Source organism: Rhincodon typus, chromosome 2 (assembly GCF_021869965.1).
Source record: "Rhincodon typus isolate 14 chromosome 2, sRhiTyp1.1, whole genome shotgun sequence".
Taxonomy (NCBI): Eukaryota; Metazoa; Chordata; class Chondrichthyes; order Orectolobiformes; family Rhincodontidae; genus Rhincodon; species Rhincodon typus.
In genome coordinates, this window is record NC_063333.1 from 49,662,017 (window position 1) to 49,674,903 (window position 12,887).

The 12,887-nt window shown below is 39.0% G+C and overlaps 1 protein-coding gene across 1 annotated transcript in view; it reads right to left on the bottom strand.

The window, feature by feature from the left end:
• Window positions 1-12,887, bottom strand: part of LOC109921901 (V-type proton ATPase 116 kDa subunit a 1-like) — a 104,079-nt gene that overhangs the window by 23,960 nt on the left and 67,232 nt on the right. Inside the window, exons 11-14 of the mRNA XM_048609900.1 lie at window positions 12,647-12,786; window positions 11,588-11,748; window positions 6,477-6,570; window positions 5,851-5,969 (exon numbers count right to left, since the gene is read on the bottom strand). Coding sequence (XP_048465857.1) covers window positions 5,851-5,969; window positions 6,477-6,570; window positions 11,588-11,748; window positions 12,647-12,786 — 514 coding nt within the window. The remainder of the gene's footprint in view (window positions 1-5,850; window positions 5,970-6,476; window positions 6,571-11,587; window positions 11,749-12,646; window positions 12,787-12,887) is intronic.

The window sequence follows — 12,887 nt, forward strand, 5'->3', positions numbered from 1 at the left end:
TCACCTGTACCTTCTCCAATCTTGTGATTTTATTTGCTGCACCCAATTGGCCTACTCTACATTGGAGAAACCAAACGCACACTGGGTGACCACTTTGCAGAACACATCCAGTCTGTGTGCAAGCATGACCGAACCTTCTCATAGCTGGTCATTTTAACACAGCATCCTGCTCACATGCCCACTTGTCTGTCCTTGGCATGCTGCAATGCTGCAGTGAATCACAGTGGAAATTGGAGAGACATCTCATCTTCAGATTAGGCACCTTACAACCTTCTGCACTTAATATTGAGTTCAACACCTTCAAACTGTAAACCAACTCCTATTCCTTCCCTTTCTTTTAACTTTACTTGTTACATTCTCTGTCACTATTCTCCCCCTATGCCAGTGGGACTGTCTGTTCTTTCCAGTCTGGCAGTTAGACACACCATTGTTCTGCCATTCTCACATTCTGATCACTTAAACTGAACTATCAATGTCCTTTCTCCCCCAGCACTCTACACTCTATACTCTGTGCACCCCCCCTCAACTATAGCATAAATGCTGCACACTCCACACTTTACTTCAGCTCTGAAGAGTCATCTAGACTTGAAATTTTAGCTTGCTTTCTCTCCATGGATGCTGCCTGACCTATTGTGATTCCCAGCATTTGTTGTTTTCAGTACAGATTCCAGAATCTGCAGTAATTTGTTCCTAATCCCTGAGGAATGATTTGGTTCTTTGATCAATATCATCCAGACGACACTGAGTACATCGTTGTTGTGCCTGAACAGTTGCTGGGTGCTGTGGCAGCTGAGGCTACTGACAGTCAGACTGTGGGAGACCAGGCTTATGCTGGGACTCAGTTAGTTGATGTGCTTTTGGAGTCATTGACAGTATAGCAACAATGGCAGTTGCAGTGTCAGGTAATGGAATGTCTGTACAGCTTCCAGAGGGTTTGAGCTCCCATGCTTGGATGATGGAAGAGTCTATCCAGGCCAATGTTGTTCTCATGCCTCAGATGTATGCATGTGCAGCTTCTCTGTTGACAGACTGGTAATGCTCATAGACAGCTGGATGCATCAGCTGATGAGCACAGAGCTGCGTGCCATCACCGTCTCCATGTATTCAATGCAGCAACTGCAAAGCAACAGGTGGATAAGGCACCTGGAATCTCCATCTGGTCCTACTCTTCAACTGAGGAAGAGGTACAAGCGTGCCTCACAATGGTAGAGAAATGGCTGCCTTCTGCTTCTTGGTGCTCCTCTCAGGGGTGCTGTTTGGATAACACTTTCCAAAGCCTCTGCAAGTGACAGCAGCCCCTCAAACAGCTGTAATGACAGGAGAGTTCCACATGTATGCGGGAGCCTGTCAGCATAGTACAACCTTCTATGTCTCAGACGGCCAGAGGATAGCTGTCAACATTCCCATGGCCACAGAACAGCCTAATCAACTTTACATGACTGAGCTAAACAAATGATGATATAAAATAACACACAAAAATACTATTTTTCTCAAAATGCCGCTACAAAAGTTGAAAACATCTAAGGATGGCTTCCTTGAAACTCAGCTTTTGTCCATCTTATTTTTATCAGTCTTGCTGTCACTTCATTGTCTATTTAAAGTTGTGCATGTGATTCTCACTGTAGGGTGTAGACCAGGCAAGTGAAAGAAATTAAAATTTTAAATTTGTTTTTTCAAATTTATCTTGCAAAGGAATCCAGTTTTCCTCCAAATTGGCTAGTAAATGCAAAACTTTCTAAGGGGATTGGGTGGATAGACACTAGATATATAACAGTAATGGTACTTGCTTCTGTATCATGCTGATTAGGTAATTTTCCAATCCTGGAAACTCCAGTTGAATCAACTCTGGAAGCAGATGTGATCCCTGAAGAAATCCAGGTTTTTGTAACCCACTATTAATTCTCAAATGACTCATCATTGTGAAAATTCTAGGTCAATTCATAATTAACAAAAAGCAGTATGGTTCCATGATGACTATTCCAGTGGTGATAATTACTAACCATTTTCTGTATCTCTAATGCTAATGAACACATTGAATCATCCGTCCTCGTCTAGAACAAAAAAAAATTGCTATTGTTTGGTTCCCCACCAAAGCCATTTTCAAAGCCTCTTAACATGGTTATCCGACTATTTTCTCTAATCACAATTATGCTGTGGATGGTAGCTTATTCTCTAGTTCTTTTTCTGTAACCTCACCCAGGTTCCATGATCAATGACCCTGCACCATTATCATTCAACTGTGTTCTTTTGCTGATAACTTAATTTTATGGTTCTAATGATAATAGGCTTTCACTACCCCTAATGTGCTCTGTAAAATAACTGAACCATTACATCTTGATCCTCTCCATGACCTTCAGCGGGTTGAAGAAAATGTGGTATCTTTCAATTTTACAAAGACATTGTTCCCTTATGTTCCTATAAAAAAAACCTTATTTTACTTTTGCTGGTGTTCTTCCCTGTCTGTCTGCATGGACATCAGTTGAAATTCCAAGTAACTTGCTTTCTGCCACCAAACCAAACATTTTTTTTTCCTTTTCACAAATCATAAGTCCCACAAAATCTATGTATCAAATACAACCACCATGGACAAGAATTTTATTGAGCTGAGGAGGTGAGACAAGAGGCAGGTTGTAGGCAATTTGACATTATAGCAGCCCCTCTTGCTAAGGCTGAAGCCCATTTGATAATGGAGGTGGCCTCTCAAAGGCAACTAGGGATGGGCAATAAATTCTGGCCAGCCAGCTACATCCTCTGAGTGAATTTAAAAAAAAACAAACCAAAGTATTGGTACTCCATCTTGAAATTTAATGCCCTCCACAATTCTCTGGTGATTCTTTTTTTTAAAAAAGCTGTTCATGAGATATAGACATCAGAGGCTAGGCCAGCATTTATTGCCCATCCATAGCTGCCCTTGAGAAGGTAGTGGTGAGGTGTCTTCTTGAACCAATGCAGTCAATGTGCTGTAGGTAAACCTACAATGCCATTAGGTAGGAAGTTCTAGGATTTTGATTCAGCAACACCGAAGGTATAATTCCAAGTAAGGATGATGAATGACTTAGAGAGGAATTTGAAAGTGGTAATGTCCCCATGTATCTGCTGCCCTTGTCTTTCTAGATGGAAGTGGTTGTGGGTTTGGAAGGTGATGTCTAAGGATCTTTTGGTGAATTTCTGCAGTGCATGTTGAAGATTGTAAACACTTCAGCTGCTGAGTTTGGGTGGTAGAGAGAATGGATGTTCATGGATGTGTTGCCAGTCAAGAGGGCTGCTTTGTCCTGGATTGTGTCAAGCTTCTTGATTATTGTTTGAGTTGCACTCATCCAATTAAGTGGCAAGTATTTCATCATACCCCTGACTTGTGCCTTGTAGTTGGTGGGCAGTCTTTGGGAAGGCAGAAAGTGAGCTACTTGCTGCAGGATTCCTAGCCTTTGACCTACTTTTATAGTCATTGTATTTATATGGTCGGTCCAGTTGAATTTCTGGTCCAAGATTATTTGACAGTGGAGAAATCAGTGATGGTACTGTGCGCGAATATGAAAGGATGAGGGTTTGATTATTTCTGGTTGATGAAAGCCATTGCCTGGCATTTCTGTGGAACAAATTTTACTTGCCACTTTTCAGCCAAAGCCAGTATATTATCCAGTTTTTCTACATTTAGGCATGGACTGCTTCAGGATCCGAGGAGTTGCAAATAGTGATGAACATTGTGCAATCACAGCAAACATTCTCACTTCTGACCTTGTGGTGAATGGATGAAGCAACTGAAGGTAGTTGGGCTTAGGACAGTATCTTGAAGAACTCATGCAGAGATGTCCTGGAACTGAGATGACTGCCCTCCAACAATCACAAGTTTTCCTTTATGCCAGGTGAGACTCCAACCAGCGGAGACTTTTCCCTCTGATTCCCATTGACTGCAGTTTTTTTCGGGCTCCTTGATGTAACACTTGGTCAAATGTGGCCTCGATGTCAAAGATAAGTCACTCTAATCCCTTGCTGATCTTTCAGTGTTGGAAGACCACATCAGAATCAGATTAAATAACTTTACAAAGGAAATTAGATCAATCAACCACTTGTTGTCCCTCCATTCTTGGAAGTGTGCCCATCATTCTTATTTGGCTAAAGAACATGCAATATGGCCCATTAATTGCCAGCTTCTTGAGAATTGTGTCAGGTACTAATGCTGTGAACAGTTGAAATCAGGTAAAGCTGTTGAAAATTCAGCCCAAATGTTGGCATTCTCGTCTAGCACTTCTCCCACACAGAATGTAAAAAAAGCTAATTCTCTCATTATTCCATTATGTCCTCATTTTATTTCTGATACTGTAGTATGTGCTCTGACTAATTATCTATTCTCATTTCTATCAGCTGCAAATATAATGTATGACATAATCTTCTTGTTTCTTTCATCTGCACTGTGGAAGCTGTACTAATTACCCTGGGATGAAAATCCTGTGTCATGGATTAGCAGTTCAGAATTCCTGGCAGAGGAATTCCCTTCCCATGGTTCCGTTGTCACTGACATTTATCTTTCATTGGGTGAGTGGAGACTCCACTTCATACAAATCATGATGAAGATAGAATTCATAGATAGAATAAAGGTTTTTTAGTAGTAATGTAACTGATAATTCTGAGGGCTCTGTGCTACCGCTGTTTACATAATGCAAAAACCACTAGGCATGTTGAATATATTCAATTAATATTTGTATGTAAAATAAATGTTTAACATAGTTAATGCTGGGTGGAAACAATAGCACATGGATTAAAGCAATTAATTATACTCAAACTGTGATTAAGCAGACAAAGCATGTGACGCTTGTGTCCTTCAATTGGAATGACAGGTAAGTAAAAGGAACTTTTGAAAAATCCAGTTTAACAACACTAGGTGGAAACCATGCACCGCAAGTATGCAATAAGCATATTTTTCGTCGGAGAAATTGTGTGTTGACCAAGGTAAAAGAGGTCAATGCTGGAAAGTGAAATACTTAACTCTTAGAATAACATCTCTGTGGCCTGTACCAATGCAAAACATTTTATTTTTGAATTCTGACATCTAGTTAAGTTAGACTAACAACCTACGGTCAATTTTGATACACTAATCAATATTAGGACTGCCCTAACTCATTTCCTTAGGAATTTGCTCAACATCAGGGTGTGGTGATTTTTTTTTGCCTAGGCTGTCACTGATTCAGATTGAGGCCTGAAAGATGAAAAGAATGTTTGTAGCTTTTGTGCAGTTCAGAATATCCCCTTTCAAAAGTAAGTATTCTGAGCAGAAAATGCTTCAGTATTTTTTCCATTTGGTTTTCATCATAATCTTCAGCTATCTGTAATCTTTTTTAAATTTGAAGATGTTTATAGACTGAGACATGTGAGTTGGGGTTGAATTTCAGTGGAGGGTCCTTCAGATTTCTTGTTGCAACTTTGGAAGATCAATAGGATTCTTGGTACCATGGACATTTATGGATGGCATTCCACTGATTTCACGCCAAAGTAACAGCAGAAAATTGGGAGAATTCTACTTCAATATTTTCACTATAATCTTGTCACCAGTTTTCACCAGTGTCTCTATTAAGACTTTTAACTCTTACAGAATTCCAATTTCAATTTAGAAAGATTTACACCAAGGTAAATAGATTTGAATTTGAAAGGGCTAATTAAATGAAACAAAATCTCTTTCCATTTGAATGAGCTTCAATACTTTTAACAAAAAGCAAGAAACACTGAAAAGTTGACATTTGAATTATTTTTAAATGCAATAGAATGATTAGACAATCAATATGAGGCATGATATTCTTAAGCAACCCTTCATTTTCTGTCCGCTTTTACATGTTGTAGCCAGGGCTGTATACTCACATGTGATTCAATAAACTTAGTGTGACTCCGAAAAGCATGTGAAAGACCCCCAGAATGACTGACATTTTCATCTTGTAGGAATTCATGAATGTTAGCTTATTTACAGCAATGTTCCATATCTGAGAATAAACAAAAATGAAGCTTAACACCAAAATTGAGAACATCATTAGATTCTAGACCATGAATAATAATGAAAAGATAATCAAATATTTATAAAATGGAGTTGCAGATTTGTGAACTTGGGTCGAAATTGCAGGACAAAACAAGTAAAGTAACTAAAGTGGGGCTATTTAGGTGACACCAAAGTTAGGTTTTAAAAGACTCTGCAGGAATGTTAATGATTAGGTAATGAAAGTGAAATGTTGGCAACAGTAAGCAGGCCAGGCATCTGTGGAGAGAGGAAAGTGGAGTTAGTAGAAGGTGACCATGCATTCCCATTTTTCAGAGACACTACCTCCATGAGATATTGTACTCCTGAGCAAACAATGTCCTCAGTGCACACATCTCGGGAAAAATAAGAGAGGACAATTCAGAGATCAAAGTAGGAATGTTAGAATAGAATGCTCTAGAAAGATTTTATAAAAAGGGCTAAATATTGGAAATTTCAGAATCTTAAAGCTACTTACTGGGTCGATGCCAAATGGATAGGGTTTTCCTGAAAACACTCCAAGCACTGCAGGATTCAATTGGAGTACAGATGAATTCTGTAAAGTTTCATTACTGAAAAAAAATAAGTAGTAATGAATTTCTTCAAAATCGTTTGATAATGATATCAAAATGATCATGTTGAAAGGTATATTAACAAAGGATGCGGATGGATCATAGTTATGCTACAGGACTATTTATCCAGAGGCGTGGATAACTGATTCAGAGGCAATATACAAATTCCAGTAAAGCAACCAGGGGATATGAAATTCAATTTATCTGAAATAAACAGTTAATATTATTCATGAAACTGAGACCTTCATAAATACCTATTTGCTTCACTGCTTAAGGGCAGAAAATCTGCTGTCCAAACCTGGTCAGGCCTACAAGTGACTTCAGACCCATAGCAATCTGGTTGACTCTTAACTGTCATTTGAAATGGCCTAATTTGTCTTTCCATTATAACAAAATGGAAATGTGACTGTGGGAGTACCATCATCATACAGACTGCAATATCTCAAAGAATGGCTTACCACTACCTACTGTAAGGAAATTAGAGATGGACAATAAATTCTAGTCCTTATTGACCTTACCCATGAATGAATAATAAAACTTATTTTCACTGTTATATTTTCACATTTGCATTTTACAAAAGTCTACACAAGAAATCTTCAGAATAGTAATTGTAACTGAAAGATCCGTGAATGTAAAGACAGATGTATTTGATCCACGTATCTGTTTAAAAACTTTGTATATAAAGAGACAAATTCAACAATTTGTTTATCTTCACCTGTTGTCTGAACTGTGTTTTTATCTTATTATGTTTCAATATTGTTAAATTCAATTGATTATCGTAGTGTTAAACTAACAGAAGTAAAATCAGACTAATTGCCATGGTAACCTGAAGTGGCATTTAACTACCTCAAGAGGGAGTCACTTCTCACAACTGCTGCTTATGTACATTTCTGTAACTGAAATAGTGGAAGGATCACAAGAAGTTGAAATGGCCAGAATTTAACAGATCAAATATGCTATCAACAAAGCTGAGGGATGGTCTTATAATCAGCTTAATAGCCAGTTTTTTTCCTGCAATAATCAAACAATGCAAAATGTTACTGTTCTAAAATTGACCCAACAAAGATTGCTTGTAAATTGACAACTTATTAGTCAGAGCCTCTGATGTCAGGAACTTAAGGCAGGTCACGGAGAAAATAGTCTCTACTCTTGTCTCTCTCCTTTCCTTCCAGAAACAAAATAAATTGTGAGGTTAGCAGAAAGTTGTTTGCATTTTAAGTGTGAGTCAGCTGGCTTTGAAATACTTTAGATTGAAAATCGCTTATACCTCAGGTCACATTTTTGTTAGGACCATTGGAAATTGATGATTTCATTGTGAAAAATGTGTTTTGTTTGTTTGGTACCTTAAAAAAAAAATCTAGCACTGCTGATGCAACATCAAAGCTATAGGAAGCAAGGTGAACACATGAAATCTTACTTCCAGACCTGATAGCTCTCTTACAGTCCACGGAAAACTGCACATGGACATTCTGAATAATGTAATCTCCAGGAAAGTCAATACTTCCTTTTGTGGATGGCAATTTCCCTTTGTTGCCCACCCAAACTATCCAGGCGTCACACTGGAGAGGACTGTCACCTACCAACCTCATTTCATCAGTACTGACCTAATTTAAATACCAGGGTGAATATGGCTGGCAATTACTGGAGTGCAATAGCTAGAGCACTTTGGCAAAGTAACAGAGGCCCTAGTCTGCTGCAGAATACTGCTCTGCCTTATAGTCTTGCAGTCACCTCATACGTGCTGTGGATATGCAGCAAAATTTCACCATAAGGACACCAAAGTCCACTCTTGGTTCCGTCCTGCAATATCCTGCCTGCCATTTGACATGATATCATCATTCTCTGGAAAATGGAAGAAGACATGATTCACCGACTTTTTCAGACTGAAAACAAAACACTAAGAAAGTCTTTAAAATAGTACCAGTTATCCTGGGAAAGAGTAGCATAAAGATTGAATCAACCCACATGAAAATGGATTCAGCACTAAGAACCAAACCTCATTGCTGATCCAAAATCAGAGGCGCCTGGCTTTGACCTCTCTGGATGATTGTAAATAGTGATCAATCTAATCTAGCCACCAGGTCTGTAGGTGCAAGATGTGGGATGGTCTGAAGTGTAATTGTAGCCAATTGAAACACGTCATATCAAACTGTCCAGTATAATTTTATTGTGGGAGGAATCTAATTTCTCAACGTGGCACCATAGGAGGCACTCTAATGGGTAGACAAACTAGAAATTCATTAGCATTTTCCCATTGTATGACAGTATCAAAACCCAGCGTGTTCCCTTGAAATTGTACATTGGGGGTGTGGGTAATATGGTCTAAGATGATTAAAGGATTTAGTAGATGAGATAGAGAAAAACTATCTTCTCTGATGGCAGAATCTCAAAGAAACGATCATAATCTTCAAATGAGAGCCAGGCCATTCAAGCAAACACTTCTTTATACAAAGACTAGTGGAAATTTGGAAAATTTTTCCTCATGAAATGTTCATTCTAGGTCCATTACAACTTTCAAAACTGACATTGATAATTTTTTGTTGGGATAGAGTTTCAAATCAAGGCAGGTGGATGGAGTTAAGAAACAACTATCATCTTATTGATTTTTAAAAATACATTTTCAGGATGTGGGCATCTTTGACGAGACAGTATTCACTGCAGAGAGCTAATTACTTTGAGAAGGTGGTGGTGATCTGTCTTCTTGAACCACTGCAGTCCATGCAGGAGGGAAGGAATTCCAGGATTTTGACCCATGACTAATTCAGGATTCAGAATTCTAAATCAGGACTGTGATTGGCTTGGAAAAGGTGCTAGTGTTTCCATGAGCTCATGGAAGGTGCTGACTAAGGGACCTTTCTGAGTTGTTGCAGTACATCTTGTAGATGGTACACACTACTACCTCTGCTGTCGGAGGAACTGAATTGCTGGACCTGCACCTTTTGAGGGAAGTGTATACTATTCTATTGCACTCCTGACCTGTGCCCAGTTGTAAGTGGAGTCTTAGAGCCCAGTGTTTGAGGAGTCAGGATTTGTTACTTGCTGCAGAATTCCTAGCCTCTGAGCTGCTCTTACAGTCGCAGTATTTATATGACTGGTCCAGTTCAGTTTCTTGTCAATAGTAACCCACAGAGAGTGAGGAATTCAGCAATAGTGATTTCATTGAATGTCAAGGGGAGGTGGTTAACTTCTCTCTTAATGGAACTGGTAATTGCTTGGCACTTGTGTGATGTGAATGTTACACGCCACTTATCAGCCCAAGCCTAGAAATTGTCCGGGTCTTACTGCATTAAGGCATCGACTGCTTCATTATCTGAGGAGTTGTGAATAGCGCTGATCATTGTTCAATCATCAGTGACCATTTCCACTTCTGAAAGGAAGGGCATTAATAAAACAGCTGAAGATGGTTGGACCTAGGAAACTACTCTGAGGAACTCCTACAGTGATGCCTGGGAGCTGAAACGACTGAGTTTGAACAACCTCAGCCATTTTCCTTTGTAGTATGTATGACTCCAACTGACGAAGTGTTTTTCTCCTGATTCCCATTGACACCAATTTTGCTTGGGATCCTTAATGCCACACTAAGTCAAGTGTTTACTTGCTGTCCTGGGGAGTCACCCTCACTTCCCTTCTCCAGTTCTGCTCTTTTTTGTCCATATTTGGAACAAGGATGTAATGAGGTCAGTAGATATGCTAGATGACTCTGCTCTATCATCAGAATGTTGTCAAGGCCCAATGCTTTGCAGTATTCAATGCCTTCAGCCATTTCTTAATATCATGTGGACTGAATTGAATTGGCTAAAGGCTGGCATCTGGCATCTCCTACAGTAAATTGTTTAACTGTCTGCTACCATTCATAACCAGATGTACGAGGACTGCAGAGCTCAGATCTGATTGCTGGTTTTACAATCACTTGGTCCTGTCTACTGCAAGCTGCTTCCATTGTTTAACATGCAAGTAATCCTGTGTTGTAGCCTTACCAGGTTGGTATCTCATTTTTACATATGCCTGATACTACTCCTGGAATGCCTTCCTGCAGTAATCATTAAACAAGGTTGATTCCCTGGTTCAGTGGTGATAGTAGACTGGAGGAAATGCTGGGCCATAAGACTGTGGTTGAATACAATTATGCTTCTGCAGATGGCCTACACTACTTTATGGGTGTCCCCACTTGAGTTTCTACAGCTGTTTGAAATCCATCCCATTTGCCACAGTGGCAGTGCCAATAACACAATGGAGGGTATCTTAAATGTGAAGACAAGACTTTGTCTCCACAAGGACAATGCTGCGGTCACACCTTCTAATACTAACATGGACAGCTTTTTCTGTGACAAGTAGGTTGGTGATGACAAGTAGGTTGGTGATGACAAGTTTAAGTGCCTCTTATTGGTTCCCTCAGTACCTACTACAGACCCAGTGTAGCAGCTATGTCTTTAGGACTTGACCAGTTCAGTCAGTTATAGTGTTACTGAGCTACTGTTCATGATAGACACTGAAGCCCTGCACGCAGAGTATATTCTGTGCCTTTACAACCCTCAGTGCATCCTCCATGTTCAACATGGACAAGAACTAATTCATCAGTCAAGGGAATAGGGGGTGTGGGTGGCAATCCAGCAGGAGATTTCCTGGTCCATTCAATTTACTGGGGTGATTCCCCAATGATTGGCTCCCCTGAGAATAGATTGGATTATTTTCAGGATCAGTTGTCCTCATGTATTTTTAGCATTGTGGTGCAATATTTCAGTGGCTGACCTAAAGATCTTGATCCATTGTGTTATCTTATTGTTTAACAGAACATTTTCTCGTAGATGGTGCAGAGGATGTATGTGTCCTTGTGGGAATGGTTTTATGAGGCTGAACCGTAGACAAAAACAAACTGATAACCTAACCTTGTGAGCCTGGTAATAGGAAAATCTGATTGACATAGTAGAAGAAAAATCATTGTTGATCTGAGTAGGTTTCATATTACTATACAAGAGCCCTTACGCAGCCCAAGGGCATTATCATATACCAAACATACCTCCAAGGTCCATTTGGCTGGAACATAGCTGTGACATTCCAGGCTGATCCAAAGAGGTTGAACGTTTTGGAGAAGCAGTCATTGTAAATGAGACCAGTATAGATTGAAAAGAGTCCCATTAACAGAATAATGTAACGACCGTGACACAAAATGGTCAGAATCTAAACAAAATAAAAATTATTTAAATCTAATTAATGTGCTCCAAGTAATGAAAAGATTCAGTGCATTATAAATGTTACTAGATTAGTTACATTTAATATTTTATAAAAATGGGTTTTAAAATATTGTTCATATTGCCAAAGTAACTTAAATAGTATTCTTATTAATTACATTAAAATTTCTGTTATCTAGCACGCAGCAGGAACTGAGTAGCGCCAGTAAATCAATTTGCTGGCTAATCCAGTGGGTAATAATACAGCTATTTGGGGGACTGATTGCAACTGGCTCTTTTGCAATCAATTCAGACTGACAACATTGGTATTATGTACAGGAGCTTTGCCTGTTACGTTCATTTAAAAGTGTCAACGTTTGAAATATGATTGTGGTTCCATGGGCATAAATATTCCAGGCAAACACTTTAACATAGTCAGTCTGTCATAATGATAATGCAGAGCTTTAGTGAGGAGATAATTTTGTTTTGACCCAGTCTTTGCTTTTCAGTGTTAAGGTCCTTTATGAGGGCTTGAGCACCACTTGTTAGTTGCAGACACTGCAGCAGTTTTTAATGCTAACATGGATGTGCGTGCAAGTGACCATGCTTGAGTTTCATAAGGAAAACTACACTTTGTAACCTGCCAACTGGTGCTTGTTGATGGACCATTCCAGTTCTTGAGGGGCCAAATAAACACATTGTATTGAAATATATTTTGGATCACTTTAGTCAACATTTAAAAGTGTTCATCAATTAACCATTTGAGAACTGTGAAACTAAAATTAATTACAAATTGAAAATCCAAACTGTTTAGGTTCTAGTTTCATATTACAGTATGATAGGGCTGTTGGGGAGATTTCTGTTTTATCATCTGTTAGGATGATTACTTAGTGAAAGAAAATACTTACCTCATTATTCATCTCTATGTTTTTGTGGTGTCTTTCATACAAGATCATCCCTGCAGCCATTATTGCCATAATTAGTCCATGCCCACAGTCACCAAACATGATAGCGAAAATGAAAGGGAACGTGATGATGCTATAAGGTGCTTCATAGAGATAAAAGAACAACTTCAGTACAAGAGCATTGTTAATCAGCACTATTTGAAGTGCAATTTTTGAGCTCTGTCTGGGGAGCAAATTTTGTTTA